General features: G+C 40.9%; 1 protein-coding gene across 1 annotated transcript; it reads right to left on the bottom strand.

Moving 5' to 3' along the window:
- Positions 1 to 256: 256 nt before the first annotated feature.
- On the bottom strand, positions 257 to 8,796 carry klhdc4 (kelch domain containing 4). Its single transcript, XM_049574823.1, has 13 exons — positions 8,583 to 8,796; positions 8,114 to 8,205; positions 7,221 to 7,299; positions 6,981 to 7,079; positions 6,432 to 6,568; positions 5,963 to 6,055; positions 4,637 to 4,799; positions 4,463 to 4,541; positions 4,153 to 4,361; positions 3,223 to 3,448; positions 2,939 to 3,121; positions 2,602 to 2,727; positions 257 to 859 (listed from the first exon to the last, which is right to left on the bottom strand). Exons 1-13 carry the CDS (start codon positions 8,679 to 8,681, stop codon positions 687 to 689), a joined length of 1,758 nt encoding a protein of 585 aa, XP_049430780.1. The 5' UTR covers positions 8,682 to 8,796; the 3' UTR covers positions 257 to 686.
- Between the last annotated feature and the right edge of the window lie 9,491 nt (positions 8,797 to 18,287).

The following is an 18,287-nucleotide window of genomic DNA, read 5'->3' as shown; positions in this document are numbered from 1 at the left end:
CTACTGCCCCTAAGTGGGAAAAAAAGTATCTAAAGCTGGTCTACGTGTTGTAGTTTTGGCACCTCTGGTGGTTTGCTGCACAGCTCTCTGCATTTCTGTGGAAATCTGAGAAGCTTGCAAGTAAAACGAACTTTGACATCACTTATCTGATTGTAAACAGTAAAAGAGGAAAACTACAGAAACGTCTGACAGATTTTTAAATATGTGTAAACAAAGAAGTACGTTATAGAGAAGCTGAGCAACTTAGCAGTATGTTCAACCTCCAACTTTCCAGTCTCACAAAACCCAAACCACATGTGATTTAATTTCAATGGTTGCCTGCACCAAGATGTATTTAAATACTGTCTGCTTTACTTTGCTTCAAAAACAGGTCTCAAAATAGACAGCAGCAATATCACGCTCAAAATAAATGAAAATTGTTATACTCAACAAACTATAATACCTCATCTAATGTAATGGAATATTCACAAATGGAAAACAGTCCACATATTCAAATTCAATTTGATAAGTGGGAGAAAATAAAGTGCTTTTATTTTCTGTTTTAAAATTGAATGAAATCCATTACTGAATTTTTTGCAGTACAGTCAAATAACACGTTTTATAAAAGGTAATTAGAAAAAAAACTATTTTACACACACAAACAAACCGCACACTCACAGTCACTCAAACAGTTTTGGCATTTCCCACTATTGATCTTCAAAGAAGACTTTGGCCATGGCGAGGGCAACCTTGGCAACCTTTTTGTCCTTGGCATCAGGGCCCATGTTGGCACGTGCCAGTCCCATCCAGTACTGCTCTGTACGGCTCTGGTAATCCGTCACTGTCTCTCCCTCCTGCACTGCAGGATGCTCGTCTTCATCTGGAAACACACACAGGTAGGGAGGTTAAAATTGCTGCTAACATTTTAAAAAATCATGGTTATATTTACTGAGAACAGTGTCTAGCTGGCTTCCTGCCAAATTAAACATCACGTTTCAAGGGGCCTATCCACTCCAAATTTCACAGCAAGCATATCTGATTGATTCATGTAACCAGCAGACTAAGGTTAGGGTCAGCCCAACTCACTGAGTTAAAGACAAACTAGACCAAAGGTCAGTTTTTATGAGTGCTATTCTGCCTATGAAAACAGTTTTACTACATTGTGCTCTTTGGCTCAGGAGGAGTCACATCTGAGATTTAGAATTACCACTCTGTGATTGTACGCCTCCGAAAACCAGTCAAGTTGCACATACAGTTTACATCCATGTCTGTGAAATGCTTCAAACACATCTTTAACTCGGCAGCACAGAAGATCGATACAATCAGCACAGGTTCAAGGTGGATGCCCAAGATGAGTGTCACCAAACCAGTATCTGACCAAAGGTCTCCCCTTCTGTTCCTGAGATGTGGTGCTAAAAAACGCCAGAAAAGTGTTTTTGCAGAATATAATGATGTCACAGTGAAACCGACCTTTGACCTTTTAGATATAAAATGTCAGCACCTCCTTGTTCCTTGCTCCTCATCTAGACATTTGTGTGAAATTTTTGTTGTAATTAGCGAATGAATTCTTAAGTTATGGCCAAAAACATGTTTGGTGAGGTCACAGTGACCTTGACCTTTGACCCTCAACCACCAAATTCTAATCAGTTCATTGTTGAGCCTAAGGGGACATTTGTGTCAAATTTGAGGAAACTCCCTGAAGGCTTTCTTGAGGTATTGTGTTCACAAGAATTAGACAGACGCAAGGTCACAGTGACCTTAACCTTTGAGCACCAAAATCTAATCAGTTCATTGTTGAGTCCAAATGCCAGATTTGAAAAAATTTCTTCATAGAGCTCTTAAGATATCATGTTCACGACGGAAAACCGGACAACCCGAAAACATAATGACTCCAGCTATCACTATCACTGGCACAGAACCATAAAAATAACCTATTAGGGTTATCGAAAAATTCTAACAGGTAACCTGCGTTTCAAACTCTGGGCATGGAGGTGAAAAGATCCGGACTTTTACCAGGCAAAAACATGCTATCAGTCGCATTACAGCAAATGTAAGAGCCAGTATATTTGGTTTAGGTGTCACATATAATATTAATGATGGCTCTGTTCTATTCAAGTGTCCCAGTAAGCCATGATAATGTGATGGTCAGCCAACATACACAATAGTAGGACCCTGACAGTGAAGCAGCTTAATGGAACATCACTGACTTTTTTTAGTTAACACTCCTGCCTTTCAAACTGTGACATGAAAAAAAAAATTTCTGTGGAAAGGCCTATTGTCGGTCAATCTGTCGACCAGTCCACCCCCCGTGATTCAGACAGAAGTGTTTCAGTAACTATTGGATGGACTGCCATGAAATGTTGTACAGACATTCACGGAGGAGGAATCTTACTGACTTCAGTCATCAACAGGTCAAACTTACTCAGTACTTGAGTTATGTCTGCAAACCTAATGACATTAGCATCAGCCTCCACTGTACTTTGCTAACAGGTTAGCATGCTAACAGGATAAACTACGATGGCCTCCATTAATGTCTGTATATAAAGATGGACGACATGACTGAAGGTGAAGTGGAAAATACAGATATGTACAAGACAGCAAAGAGACAGAATAATTCCTTGCCTTTCTCATCCTCGCTTTCCTCTTCAGACTCCTCCTCCTCTTCCTCCCCTTCTGCTCCTTTTGCCTCCCCCTCCTCCTCGTCCTCCTCATCCTCTGACTCAGACTCTTCCAGCCACTCCTGTGTCTCTGTGGAGAAAAAATCATAAATCTAAATGAAACCTCACATACTTCTCTCCCATCTTATCATCCTCCAACTCCTCTCCTGCATCACAATATATTCAAACAAGACAAATTAGCATACCGGCTGCTTTACGACTACCTGCTGAGCTGAATACATTGCCAATCACATTTTTGTGTCACTTCACTCGTACATTCTTGACGTGTCTTTGTTACTCACTCGGGTCCATTTCAACCAAAACCTCCCACTGGTCCATCTTATTGAGGTCCAGACAGTAGAAGTCATTCAGGGTGAACTGGCGGTCGCCAACCTCAAACATCCCGCCGTATAGGAAGAGCTTGCCCTGACGCACTGTTGCCATGGCGCTGGACCTTGCACAGGGCTCCACCAAGGGGGCCGAGGCTGAACCAGAAGAGATAACAAACATGTGATTGTCCAGCCTATCTGTATTTTGTGTGTGTGTGTGTGTGTGTGTGTGTGTGTGTGAGTGTGTATAATCTTGCCATCGTCCTCCTCCTCCTCTTCCTCCTCCTCTTCCTCCTGGGCTCCAGGGATCACTTCCTTGATGGTCATCACTGTGCCATCCTCAGTGACAATCTCCTTGATGACCTCAGTTGGTCCTTGAGGTGCCCCCTCCTCCTCCTCCTCCTCCTCTTTCTTCTCTCCTCCTTCACCCTCTGCTCCACCCTTCTTCCCCCTTCTTTTTTTCTTCTTCTCTGACTTGTTTCCCTGGACAGACAGAAACAAAACAATGAATAATCGCAAACACTGGTTGAAGCATCGATACTCTGTAGTTTTCACCAACCAGTGGTGGATACTTGTACTGTATAGAAATTATTAATCACCGATCAAAAGTGTTGGCTATTTATTTTTGGGTTGATCTGGGCCCTGCATGAAAAAAGGCAGCGCTTTCATTCACTTCATTCACCAGCAGTGCAGCAGGGACACCTACAGAGAAGGCACCATCATCCAGCAAAAAGTTCAGCCAGGCTCAACTGTTGCTGCTGTAAGATCATTCGGTGAGGGCCTGTGCTGGCCAATCATATACATGCAAACGCACATTCCTGGTAGATTACTTTGTAACTTCAATGCCATATTTAAAATGTTCACCTTGTCATCTGCGCAACAAAAGGAAAATGGTTGCTGCCGTAAAAATCCTGTCTCATGACATTGTCACTAACTGTTAACTGTTACTGTTGGTGATGACGATGATGATTTGATGACTTGGTTGGTGGTTGTCCTGAGGATTGTAGTAATGTTGCTGTCCATGAATATGTTGATGCTGATGTCACATACTAGTACATCATGCAGTGGTGTTGGTGTTTGACTTGTTAAGCATCACATATACGCAGGACAGAGTCTGAACTTTCTTCTGTCCGAACAAACTTGACAAACACTCATTCATTCAGCAGGTTCATGGCCTCATATCTTACCCTGAGCTGGCCAGGGAACCAGCGGTTCTTCACTGTGTCATACAGGTAGAGATCATTGTAGAAGTCGCCCTCCAGCGTCTCCTCCTCTTCCTCATCACAAACCCCACCAAACAACACCGCTCGCCCCGCTGGGCCCACAGCCAGAGAAAAACCAGAGCGGGGAGGGGGCTTGTTGCCAGAGGGATTCAACCTGGACCACGACCACTTTTCTGGAGGACAGAGTCACAGAAAATACAACAAGGATAGACACTGGGTGAGTTCTATTAATGTTTATATTGGTAATGTCTTTGATAATTTAAGTTGTTTGTACCTTGGTCATCTTTACCCTCTCGCTTGAGAAGGAACATGTCAGAGTGGATGGTCCCCTTCTCTACATCCTTCTTGACTCTCTGCATGAACACACACACACACACACACAGTTAGGCAAACCATGACAAGTAATGTATTAGCAATATGGGAGAGACACACACATACACACACTCACCACTTTAGAGTATCCTCCGTAGATGATGACACCTATGCCGTCGGGTGTGGAGGTCATCTGACAGGCAGAGCGTGGACAGGGGGCGGAGCCTGATGGATTGAGGCGTGACCAGGAGAAGGTGTCCAGAGAGAAGGAGTAGATGTCATTGTAGTAGATAAAATCCCTGCAGGAGGAGGAGAAGGAGGAGGAGGAGAGGAAAGGGCTGAAACTGAATCTCTGATTGAAAACAGATGATTTGATATATTTAAGAGCTTGAGGAGAGTCAACTTTATGACCGATCATAAAGAGATTGCTGTTTAAATGACAGTCTGGATTTTATTCTCAAAGCTGCATTAATCAGTTTTATGATCACTCTGGGGCAGCGCTCTATAACAAGCTGAATATCACTTCACATGTTTGTCCAATAAGTCCAATAATCGCTATCCTTTCAGCTCTGTTTTTATCTCCAGAGAAAAATATCTGGCTCTGGAGCTGCTCAGTGCTCCACTAATTTTACCAGTTAGGCATTAGCTTTAGCCCTTTCTACAAAGAGATCCTGCAATACTGCTGCCATGACACCTTCACTTTTTTTTACATGAAAACAAACAACGCTGGCATAACGCAGCCCCAATGCGTGATTTAAGATAGCATGCCAGCATCTCCTTTTTTTTGGAGAGCTTTGGCTTTTTTGTGCGGCTGCTCTGAGGCTGCTCTACATGAAAATCTCTGAACATTTAAGAGAGGCAGTGGTGACATCACTGCCATTTCTTTAGCTAAGCTACTGTCTAACCTGACAAGAAAGGCAGAAAAACACATTTGTGGGAGTAGATCGGCTGGCGGACAGAGGATGTTGCTGGTGAGCGTTGTGCTTTTATCACCATACACTTGGTAAGCTTATTGTTAACAGCGTAGTCAACCCTAAAACCTCTGGTTTTACACAGAAGCAAATTGTGGTTTTCTGGCTGAAAGTCATGGTTTGTTTGTCCCATCCACCTCCCCTCACTCCCAACGTACACAAACTTTCTCACTTTTGATAATATGTCAGTTACTCTCAGTGTCAGGTATTGTCGGGGATGGGTTTACATAGGAGGTAGCTGACAGCTTGGTGCCTCTCATAAAGTTGTTAAAGGCTGCCTCTGGTGTTAATATCACATCAGTGGACATGCCAAAGTGTCGGTATTTGACAACCAGGGAATGAAACTTAACTATTAACGATCTTTCTCCAGAGTTGCTCACTGGACATTTAAGTTTCAGATATATGTGTAATGTCTCAAGTAACTGGAAATACTTATATATGTGAATGTACTTCCCCCAAGAAAACACCAAGGCTGTCCACCTTCTGCCTACCTGGTGCTCTCATGGAAACCTCCAAACACCAAGAGCTGTCTCTTGCTGAGGACCATCCGGTGGCCGCTGCGTCCTGATGGACCACCAGGCGCTCTGGAAATACACAAAAGCTGAAATCTTTTTGGACCACTGATATATGTAAGATTACAATTATAAATAAATACAAAGCAAATATCCACAACACTGTGCACCTATGGGATGTGCTTTACTTAATCAGGCAGTGATTTTATGGCACCGTAATTTTTTGATTATCTAAGCTATCAACTTGTCTACTGATTACATTACCTAACGTACAGGATAGAGTGAACTACTTAAGATGTCTTCATAACTTAATTTCATTTGAAACCATATTTCAGGCCACCCTCTGATCTCTGCATTCACTCATTCAATCTGTTGATCATTACTTCCATTCATGATGCCTTCCGTTCATCATTACATCTATTTTTATAACAGTTATTTGTGCACATACTTGATGTTTTCCCACGTGTGTGTAGCCAGGTGCAGCACCCAAAGGTCTTTGTAGTGGTAGAACTGCTCCCCGTTTGGAGACGCAAACTCTCCCCCAAACACCCAGAGCTGACCCCCACCCTGGGGAACTACCACCGCCTAAGAGGGAGGAAGAGAGGGAGGAGTGAGACAGAGGGGAGGAAGAAAGGAGGAGAGGGAGAGCACTGCATAAACAGAGCGAGATAAGGAGGTTTGATGTCCTCAGATTTAATTGGTTTTCTTGCACCAGGCCATCAGCCGTGATGACACTGCTGATAAGTTCCTCTGATCTGCATTACAGGAGTCTGCCCTCTTGTGGTTTAAATGAAGACTTACATGATTGCTAAAGAACTTCAAAGATAACAATGTTCCAGTGGAGCAAATGTGGCACTACCAGGAACCTGATCTTTGCTTACTTGGAATAATTCTGCTTAACTAAATCTATAGCTGAGATTGAAATAAAATACAATAAAGCTTAAAACTTAAACTGGCAGAGGAACTTTAGGATTACCGATCCTCTCTGTGGGCATACCTGGTGAGAGCAGCGTGGGGGAGGAGGGTTGGGGATCTCTGATTTAACCCAGGTGTTCTTCTTGATGTTGTAGAAAAACAGATCGTTGTACAGGTATGTCTGCAGAAAAGAAATGCAACAACAGGTTTTCAAGAGACAAATTTATTCAGTGGCTGTGAGCTGGTGGACACAGATTAAATGTCACCACGCCGAACACTCTAATTATCTATTTATTCAGTCACACAGAGTATTTTCTTCTACCTTCCTTCCATTGAAGAATTCTCCTCCAAACATGATGAGTTCATCTTTCTCAGGATGAGCAGAGAGAGACGCACTCAATCTGAAAAACATAAAAAGACATCAGAGATTCAGATACATACACCCTTCTTCTGTGGCTGACAGGCATGATTCATGTATAATATCAATATTAATAATATTATTAGGACAAAATTTTGTACATTCTCATTTCTTAGAGGATGAATCCTACTGACTCTGTTGATCCCCTGATCTTTCTTCTCGCACCACCAATTGCTTGCCAGGTGTAGTTCTGAGCCAAATATCTCAACAACTATGGGATGGATTGCCATGAAATTTGGTGCACACATTCGTGTCCCCCTCAGGATGACTGGTATTCTTTTTGTAATACTTCTCCTAGTGCCACCATCGAGTGCCTGCCAACAGACTGTTTGCCCAATTAAAGACTGGAAGTCAGTCAGTCGAGTCAGTACGTGTTAAACATCAGCATGTAATTATAATGACACCACAGCAATCTGTAAAACAGTCCGTCAGCAACTGAAACTTCCTTTAAAAGGTAATCTTTAAGTGTGTGGAAAACTCATGAATTTCCTCTACAACTCTACGGTACAGTCAGACATTACATGTTCTGAGGTTTTGGGTTTTGTTTAGTAATCCCTTGACAGATGACAAGAACAGGCTTCACGACATAGTTAAGAGTTTGACCTACTCCCCCCTGAATAGAGATTCTGATTCCGAAGATATACATTTATCGCTCATATCATTTAATTGTGAAATGCTCTTGATAAGTCAGCAGATGATCATCCATTTAAATAGTTTCTGCATTTCAGTCACATGCAAGACAAGTTTCCTGAATGGGACAATAAAGTGATCTTGTAGAAAGTGATGCAGCCTTTCACCTTGGTGATGGAGGTGGACATGTTGTCTCTACAACTTGGGTCTTCTTTGCGTCCAGGTTCTGAAACTCAGCAATCAGAGCCTCCAAATCCTCCTGCAAACAGAGAAGGAAGGAAGGAAGGAAGGTAAGAACAAAACCAGAGGGATGTAAATGGTGTTCAGAAAAATTAATTAACCCAGTGTTTTGGGTCCTGGGAATTGCTAATATTAATATTTGTGATACTGAAAGTCCCAATAACTGTCTTATAGACAGATTTGTTAACTGCACCAATTTAGTATGAGAGTTGAGTTTTAGTTAGCATTTGCAGTAAGCTAAAAGTTAGCTACAAATCATTTTAACAATATATTAAAACCCATTTGTACAAAGCTATTGGCACGGTAGTATGCCAAAAATCATGTGAAAATTGAAAACATTAGCAATGAATTAACAGTATATAATTTAATAGTTTAGTCCGGGTTACGTGTGGTTACCTCCTCTCGTTTGGACCTCTTTGAAACCTTCTTCTCCATCTTGGCAGCTGTCTTCTCCGCTCCTTTCACCTTCTTCTCTTTCTTGCCCTTTTTGCCCATGGCTGCTGTGATTCACTGACAGATACCGTTCAATTTCCAGGGTTTTATCTGCTATTTTAAATGAAGTCGGTGTCACATGGAAATCCAAACAAACTCGCATGTCTTTCCTCTGGAAGATGAGATTTACTTCCGGCAACAAATTTGACGTGTGCACGGCGTAGAAATACAACAGCGCCCTCTAGTGTGCGGGAGGACATTTAAAAGGTGGCCTGGAATCACTGGGAGAGAGCAGAAAATACTGAAATGTGGTCCCAAGTGGTGTAAAAAGTGTTAATAATATTCCTGTGATGTGTCTTTCACATATTACATAATATATACACAAACATTGGCACATATTTGATTTGATTTAATTTCATTTTATTATCAGAGTATTTTCCAAAATTTGTCGTGTCCCAAGATGAACACCGTTTCACATAGATATACATAAATACAAAAATAAAAAAGTACAAAACACAGCATTTAACCAAACAACAAAATCACATTCAGACATTATAAAAAAAGTGGATGCAGGGAAAACAAGCAATTTAATCACTTAATCTTTTTACATTCAGAGTTATAGTCAAGTACACAGAGGCTACTTAGGACCTAAACTCTGATTTAATAGGTTGGCAGACTGAGGAGCAAAGACATCCTCAACCTGTTCAATCAAGCCTGTGTGACTCTGAATCTTCAGTTTGATGCCAAAAGCTGATATTCTTCAAAGAATCCATGAGAGACAATATTCTTTTAGTGCACACAGTTTGAAAAGTTGACTCAAGTGTTTGACCCACAATCTTTGAGCAGATCCATAGCAGTGAATATGCATGATTATGTATGTATGCTTGAACAGAATGCACATGATGGTGATGATGATGATGATGATGATGATGGGTAGCAAGTGGTGGTGTGGGTATATACACACTCTATGGTCCCATGTGCATTGCGTGTTTGAATACACGTGTCCATTTATCTTCAGTGTGTGTGGAATGTCACAGAGAGAAATGACAGGTGCTAATGAGCAGAAAACTGTCATGACACTGTGATACGGCATTTGTTTGCCACTAAAACCACCTCCTGACAGGCTGTGCACACCCACAGCAGCAGTCATCCATCCTGATAATTACAGCTCCAACAGTAGCATATGTCAAATTTTAACCAAACTATGATGCTTTAATGCGAATATAATGAAAGTTATTAACCTCCCTTTTCTCAAAAATTAATTTAACATCAGGGAAATGTAGCAACTTTTGCTCTGGACACTTTAAAAAAGGATGACGTTACATATTATAGCCAGAAGAGGGCAGCTGTGTGTTTCTATGGAGCCAGTCTTTCAAAACTGTTACAGATGACTTGAGCCACAGCATTACAGTAGTGTGTTTTGTTCATCTCCATTGCTAATGAGACATTGAGAAATATTTTACCACATGACACTGAAAGAGATAAAATGTCCAACTGAACGTCTAGATATTGAGTAATGATTTTATTGTTACAGATAAATATTGCCAACTGCAGAATTAAATGTCCCAGTCGTTGTGCAAGATTGATATTGCTTTCACAATATCAGAAAGGATGTCTCATGTGCCTTCTGCTCCTTTGAATGGATCAGCCCTCTCTGTTTGAATGGAGGTATTATCACCTGTCATCTCCATCACCTCTGATTATTTCATATCCGTTTACAGTGATTAAAAATGGAGGAGACAATGTTTAGAACTGACCTATGAATTCATCAAGGCCGAATTCTGCTGTGGGTATCAGCTCTTTCCAACCATCTGTCAACGTATTGCGATATTCATTTTCCTTCCCAGCATTTACAAACACTCACAAAAGCTCACACACACACACACACACACACACACACACACACACACACACACACACACACACACACGAGCTCGCTACTCACACAAAGAGCACATGACTGCTCTGCCCACCGCTCACTCCTGACTGCTAACCTTTGATGCTTTCTCTGAGGTGCCTAAGGGTGTGTGCTACAGGATGTTTGTGTGTTGGCATGCAAGTAAAGGACAGAATTTAAGTGAATTTACAGGCGTATTTGATGTCATAATTCCTGGTTGTGCGTGCGTCTTTAAGTTGTAAAAATAAAGTAACAAACAGAGATGTTGTGATGGAAAGTTTAGCAGAGAGCCTGAAGGACCACATCTTCATCCTCTCTGCCTCAGGGTTTTGCAGAGCAGTCACGCATTTTATCACATGTTCTCCACTTGTGCTGCTATAGATAATGTCAAACAGTTAAAAAGCATGATATATTACAAATTCACATTGTATAAATATTACTGATAAGAAATATGCCACCCCTCTTCCTTGGAGCCAGACCTACTAGAGCATTTCATCGGAGTCGTGGGGATCCATGATACATCAAGCCTCTGATGGCTGAAAATGCCAGACATAAGATAACTGGCTGCCTCATTCGGTGGTGGATATTCGCAACAGATACAGGTGTTGCTTTTACTATATTACATTTACTGTAGGAAGCATGTTGAATGCAAACAGAAAATTCTCAACACAGTTTCAGTGAAATGTCTTTCAATACCTGCCCATGTGTGACATTTAGACATTTAGATAAAGTGATAGCTCCCATTTCTTTAATGAAAGACAGTGTAACAGATACATTCACAGTGAATTGCAAAAGATGAGGGCTTTTATATTTCAACATTATGCTAATTTCAAATAGACTGCACTGGATTTAATCAATAATGTCAGTGGTGTCTGATTCAGTTCCTCATTTCTCCTCTCAAAAAGCAGGAATTAAGTGGTTTGAGTTTGTTTTACTTCACTTGAATTGACTTGACGTGACTTAAAGCTCCTTGGCATAACACGGCACAGCACAACTTTATTTGACTTGATTTATCATTAGTCATACTTCTACTGTTATTAACATATGATTATTGTCACATATGTACACTATCAGATATTAAAATATACTTTCAACATATTGTACCACAATAGCCAGAACTATAATTATAATATTATTACTTTCATTAATGTTGCTGTAAGCTACTGTCATTACCATCTGTCCTGCATCTCTCTCTGTCTCTCTCTCTGTCTCTTTTTCTGTCTCATTGTGTCATACGGATTACTGTTAATTTATTATCCTGATCTATTCTGTACGACATCTATTGCACGTCTGTCTGTCCTGGAAGAGGGATCCCTCCTCAGTTGCTCTTCCTGAGGTTTCTACTGTTTTTTCCCCGTTAAAGGGGTTTTTTGGGGAGTTTTTCCTTATCCGCTGTGAGGGTCCAAAGGACAGAGGGATGTCGTATGCTGTAAAGCCCTGTGAGGCAAATTGTGATTTGTGATATTGGGCTTTATAAATAAAATTGATTGATTGATTGATTGATTGATTGATTGATTGATTGATTTACAGTCCCTTGAGCCACCCAGTCACCAGAATAAACCGTGGCATTGTAGCAGGGCTGCCCCCTGAACGTCAGAAATTCGAATCCTTAGTCGGAGACCCCTCAGTCGACGGAAAGTGCTTCAAGCAAGTCGAGCATTTTTTGGTAGTCAGTGTGCTGTGCGGTGTAATTCTGGGGACATTTTGTTCTCCAGATTTTGCTGCAGAGTGAGCACTCTTTACTTTCACACTGCTCTTTGGTACAGACAGCTGCAGACACCATGCAGCAGCACAGAGGAGGAGAGACTTAATGACATAACTTCATCTTATGCTTTTCACTTAGAAGTGGTGAACCTTCATCTTGCAGCAACTAATTACAAAACAGTCTCAGGCTTTTTTTTTTTGGTATCTAGTGTCGACAAAAATGTTTTTGAATATCCAATCCATCGTTAGCGCAGTTAGCTTGTTTACTATATGACGTGAACACACTGTCACACCAAACATCCCATTGAACCCTGTTCAAACCATAGACTGTATTTAAAGATAGACGACATGTCAGCTCCCCAAAAAGTGAAGCTAGAACCTCTTGATCGCCCCCTGGTGGCTGGCTGCAGTATAGGTCATAAAGCCCGCCCTCTTCATGTTAGTGGATGGAACATGGGCCAAACTAAAAACTCAAAGCACACATGAGAGAACTTTTTCCCAAAGGTGGTTTCTGTCATTTAAGGTAGTTAATATCACACTGCTGTTTGTTCAAGTGTTCCTTTTTCTGATAAGTTTGGTTTTAATTAGAGATTTGATGCTATAAAACATTTTACACCATGATTGCAAACTGTCTGTTTGGTGGGCTCGCATTCAGTGGCTCTGCTCACGATTGGTTGGACTGGTGTGTGGGCGGGACTCTGGCTCTGAATGATGTCACCAGAGCAAGATGTCGGTGGCCATATCTGGAATTTTAGCTTCACATCTGTACAGTGGGGGTAAGTGGAGACACATATTAATTATTATATACAGTCTATGGATCAAACTCTCAAACTCTATGTGGAAAAAAGGAACAAATAGCTAAATATTTGTAATGAACAGCCAAATCTGATTCGACTGGCGTAGCACTGAGTTGGATATAGGATACAGCCCTACACTGTACATTTCTGCAAACCACTGATACGTTACATCTGCACGTTCTTATGTAGCTTATATGTTAAAACTTTTTTTTATGTTTCAACAACCCTGTGGTTAAGCTGTAGTTATGTTTAGGCACAAAAAACAAACAAACACATGACTGGGGTTAGGAAAAGATCATGTTTTACCCAAAATACCTGGTTTTTGTGTGTCACAGTTCCTGCTAGAATGCTGTGATGTCTCACTAAAAACAAGTGGTGTTATTGAGTGTTAGTCTCAAACTGTGGTCTGCAGCTTGGCAGTCATCCTGTCTACAAAGTCAGCTCACATCCATCCATCCATCCATCCATCTTCATAACCGCTTATTCTCTTGAGGGTCGCGGGGTTGCTGGAGCCTATACCAAGCTGACATCGGGTGAGAAGCAGGGTACACCCTGGACAGGTCACCAGACTATCACAGGGCTGACACATAGAGACAGACAACCATTCACACTTACAGCCAATTTAGAGTCACCAATTAACCTATCCCCAACCTGCATGAAGCTGGAGTACCCGGAGAAAACCCATGCTGACATAATCTCAACTATGTCACTGTAGAGATTTTGATAGGCTACATATGAACTTACCAATGTCACTTATGGGTGGTTTGCTGAAACACACAAGGCCAACATTTTCTTCTGGCAACTGGGTTGCCTTGAAGCAAATTTGCGATTTGTAAGATTGGGCTATAAATAACATTGACTTGACTTAATCCGACCACTTGTCTGGTCACAGAATTGACACAACAGATATTTGATTTGAAATAATTCAGCTTTGTGTGGCATGACCTAGTGTGACCTGACTTGATTTAATTCAAGTTAATTCAAGGTAATTTAACTGAATTTGATGACACAGGTACTTTTCAAGCCCAGTGAGCCAAAAGGGAACATGGACATCTTCTCTGAACAAATGTTGTTCACTCTGATGAAGACAGAAGAACAGATGGCTGGGTTACACCTGTGTTCCTCTGCATGAACACGCACGTATGCACACGTACACACACACACACACACACACACACACACACACACACGCAATGCTTTTGTGACTCAGCGTCCTTGCGTCAATACTGCCTTCAGCACCAAGCCGTCTGCCTGTTAGCCTGAACGTCTGGTCGTGACTGATGCTCGGGAGAGAGAATAAAGGAAAGAGGTGATGAGATGAACAGAGATGCTGACACCTGAAATGATGGGCAATTACTCAGGCTGTGATTATCAAGGTTTTTGAAATAGATACTGTTGCTGCACACACACGAACACAAATACAAACACAATTGTGGACCAATATAGAAAACTGATATCATTTTCAGGATAAAAGATACCAGTCTCCGCTGTACTATGTCAAATTCAAGCAAGCACACACACAGCACACTGTATTTCTATCACTGTTTTTGTGATTTGCTTCAAGACTTGAGCGGGCAATAAGCTCTGACAGTTGTACAACATTTTGGGAAATATGTTTATTTGCTTCCTTTGCAAGATTTCGAAAGCTGTGCTTTTAAAGGAAAACTAGAATGATCACCTCACGGTTGTATGGCTCCGCAAACCATTCAGGTTGCAGCTACAGTTTACATCCACATCTGTGAAAACATGGATGCTTCACACATATCTTCCCCTGGCAGCACAGAAGATCTATACAATCAGCACAGTTTCAAGGTGGACAGCCAAGATTTGTGCCACCAATTCAGTATCTGACCAAATGTCTCCTCTTCTGTACCATAATTACGACGCTAGGAAATGGCCAGAAAAGGGTTTTTGCAGAACATAAAGATGTTACAGTGAAATTGACCTTTGACCTTTTGGCTATTAAAAAGTCATTATTATTATATCCTATTAGACATTTTTGTGAATATTTTTCTCATAATTAGCATATGAGTAATGTAAGATCACAGTGACCTTTGGCCACCAAATTCTAATCATTTCATCTTTGACTTGAGGTGGATACTTGTGCCAAATTTCAAGAAATTCCCTCAAGGGGTCCTGGAGATAAAACATTAACCAGAATGAGATGGTTGCAAGGTCACAGTGACCTTGACCTTTGACCATCAAAGTCTTTATCAGTTCTTTGTTAAGTGGACATTAGTGTCAAATTTAAAGAAATTCCCATGAGCTGATTTTGAGATATTTTGTTCACATGAATAAGACAGATAAGGTTCCAGTGACCTTGACCTTTGACCATCAAAGTCTTATCATTTCTTTGTTAAAGGAGCTATATGTAAGAAATCTAAAGTAAATAGTCGTAAAATCATCCTAATTTGTCACAGAGACTAAGGAATAATGTTCATATAACATACTGATCTCACCAACAACAATAGTACAACCAGAATATTCCCATTTAAAAAAATTTTTTATGGTCCGCAAATCATGTTTGTGTTTTGAATTTGTGTTTTGGCCTGTTGCGCCACCTACCACCGTCTACCAGTCACGCAGTCAGTAGAGTCTCAGCATCAGTTACAGTTACGACTGAGCTACAGCAGCACGGCAAGCAGCATTAGCAGTGTCCCGGTACATAGCATTAGCAGCCGGCTTCTCCTCAGCTGTATCCCGGCAGCAGCGTTAGCAGCAGAGAAGCTGGACTTGCTCGAACGGTCCACTAGAAAACCGAAGATCAAGGACGCGGCAACGCAGCCCTGCCATGGCAGCCGCCCGTGAGCAAACAAATCAGTCTCCAGTGTGCCGCTGTCCAGCAACCTCGAATCTTTAGGGGAGGGGGGCGGACACGACTCGCGGCAGTATTTTGAATTTGAGTGCAGTAACCATTTTGGCCACATTCTTACATACAGTGCCTTTAAGTAAAAGTGGACATTACTGTGAAATTTGAAGAAATTCCCTTGAGCTATTTTTGAGATATCATGTTCACAAGAATGAGACAGATAAGGTCATAGTGACCTCGACCTTTGACCATCAAAATCTTATCAGTTCATTGAGTCCAAGCCAAATTTGAAGAAAGTCCCTCAAGATGTACTTGAGATGTTATGTTACTTGAGTCACATGACTTTACTTGAGGACTTGTGACTTGCTTGACTAACATTGATAAAAGAGTCAACTTGACTTCAACTTGGTATTCGTGACTTGAGACTTGACTTAGACCTGAGACTGATGACTTAAAGGGCGTGGCATACAAATAAAACGCAGAGGTGCAGTGAGCGTGTGTGTGTGTGTGTGTGTGTGTGTGTGTGTGTTTCCAGTGTCTTTCCTCTACACTTCTTTAATCTCACAAACAATAGAGGAACAAACACAGGCAAAAGTACACAGTGACTGATTGATCCCATGGCACCACCCAATGTGTTATGTGCGTGAGCCTCTGTGCACATACAAGTTCGGTATGTCCCAAGGAGCATGTAAATACAGCTTCGTGTGCATGTTTCAGTGTGTGTGTGTGTGTGTGTGTGTCTGTTTATATAGGGAAGTGAAAATCAGAGCTCACACCTGTCTGTGTTCCCTGTCCTGTAGATTTAGACTGTTTGTTGTACTGCAGTCAGGTTTCCTCTCACACAGCCTTTATCTGCAGTGTGGAGAAAAAGAGGAAATGGTTAACAGAACATAGGATGAAACAGATGTGGCTTTGTGGTTTTGTCTATTTTGAAGAGCTGACAGAGATGTGTGTTACATGAAAAAATGAATACATAAATAAAACAATGTTCTTCCAGCCTAACACATGATCCACTGAACATGACAAAAGTAGCAAGCTTAAAATAGTTTTGTTTAAAAAGAGTGCATTCTCCTCAATAAGCCGTCCAGTCGCCATATTAATATGCTGGCATTGTTCATTTCTGCAAACCATGGATATGTTACATTTTTATGTTTCATAGTGATGTAGATCTGATTACGTCCGTATGAGCTGAGTTTCCCCTCAGGAATGGTGAATGGCGTGAGAAAGACCTGTGTGTAGCAACAATACCAGGTATTTTTTAATGAGATGTAAGGACATTTCCAACCGTGTTTGTGGAAGCAAAATTTGGTATTTTTTAATGATACATCAGGACATTTCCAGTGATGTCTGGTATTTTTTAATGAGACATCTAGACATTTCCAGACATGTTTGTAGACCAAAACCGCATATTTTTTTAGTAAGACGTTGGGTATTTTAAGCCAAAACACGGCTGCCAAGCTGCAGACCACTGTTTGAGACCAGTAATATTCCCTACCATGTTGTGGCAAAAAAAACCAAAAAACTATTTTTCAAATGAGACATCGGGATATTTCCAACCATGTTTGTGGCAGAAAATGGGATATTTCCGCCCCAAAAAAACTGGGTATTTTTTAAATTAGACATTGGGACATTTCTTGCTGTTTTTGTCTGTTTTTGTTTTTTGTTTTTGTTTTTGTTTTTTGTTTATGAGACAAAACTGGATTTAAAAAAACAAAAAAGATGCCACAATATTTCCTGCAACGTTTGTGTTATCTTTTAATGAGGTGTTTTTAAGCCAAAACATGTTATCTTAACCCTAACAGAGGGTTTTTTTTATGCTTTAACCTAACCACACATTAACCACAGCATTGTCACAACCTATAAAGTGAAAATTGAAACAGAAAACAAACAAAGTTTCAACAAATCTGCGTTGAAACATACAAATTTAACATAACAGTTGTTTGCAGAAACGTACAAAGGCAACATTTTTTTCTGGCGACTGGGTTGCAATAAGTTAGCATAGAAAATTTAGAAACACATTTATATATCTCTTGTCGCTTTGTCATGTGAGCTCCTGTTTGTATTAATGTTGTGGGTTAAACTTGAAAGCAAAGCTGTGGAACCCAGCAAGGGCATAAGTTTTGTTTCAACATTGGAAGGGACACATGCTGTATGAAACGGGGAGTTTGGGGGTCCTCCACAAGATCATTCTGAGCATCAAACACTTAATTTCCAGCATTCTTTTTTAAGCACCAGTTTGTTCCCTTTCTCTAGCATTTTATGGTGGAAATTAATTTTGCCAAATTTTGCCTCTGTTACTTTTATTTTTTCTGGGGGGGAGACAAATGGTCATGTTCTAAAAATTTAGGGGGACATGTCCGCTGCATCGCCCTGAAATCTAGACCTCTGTAACCCAGTGAAAGCAAAATTAGCATGATCTTTCTCTAACGTAACAGATTTTTTTTTTCTTTTACTGTAATGTT

The sequence above is a fragment of the Epinephelus fuscoguttatus genome, linkage group LG4 (assembly GCF_011397635.1).
Source record: "Epinephelus fuscoguttatus linkage group LG4, E.fuscoguttatus.final_Chr_v1".
NCBI classification, from domain to species: domain Eukaryota; kingdom Metazoa; phylum Chordata; class Actinopteri; order Perciformes; family Serranidae; genus Epinephelus; species Epinephelus fuscoguttatus.
This window is presented reverse-complemented; position numbering and strand designations above follow the sequence as displayed.

Coding starts and splice junctions, on each gene's coding strand:
- klhdc4 (XM_049574823.1), bottom strand. CDS start 8,681: ATGGGCAAAAAGGGCAAGAAAGAGAAGAAGGTGAAAGGAGCGGAGAAG. Junction 4,362..4,462: donor AGAGGGTAAAGATGACCAAG/GTACAAACAACT, acceptor TCTGTCCTCCAG/AAAAGTGGTCGTGGTCCAGG. Junction 860..2,601: donor GGAAAGCGAGGATGAGAAAG/GCAAGGAATTAT, acceptor GTGTGTTTCCAG/ATGAAGACGAGCATCCTGCA.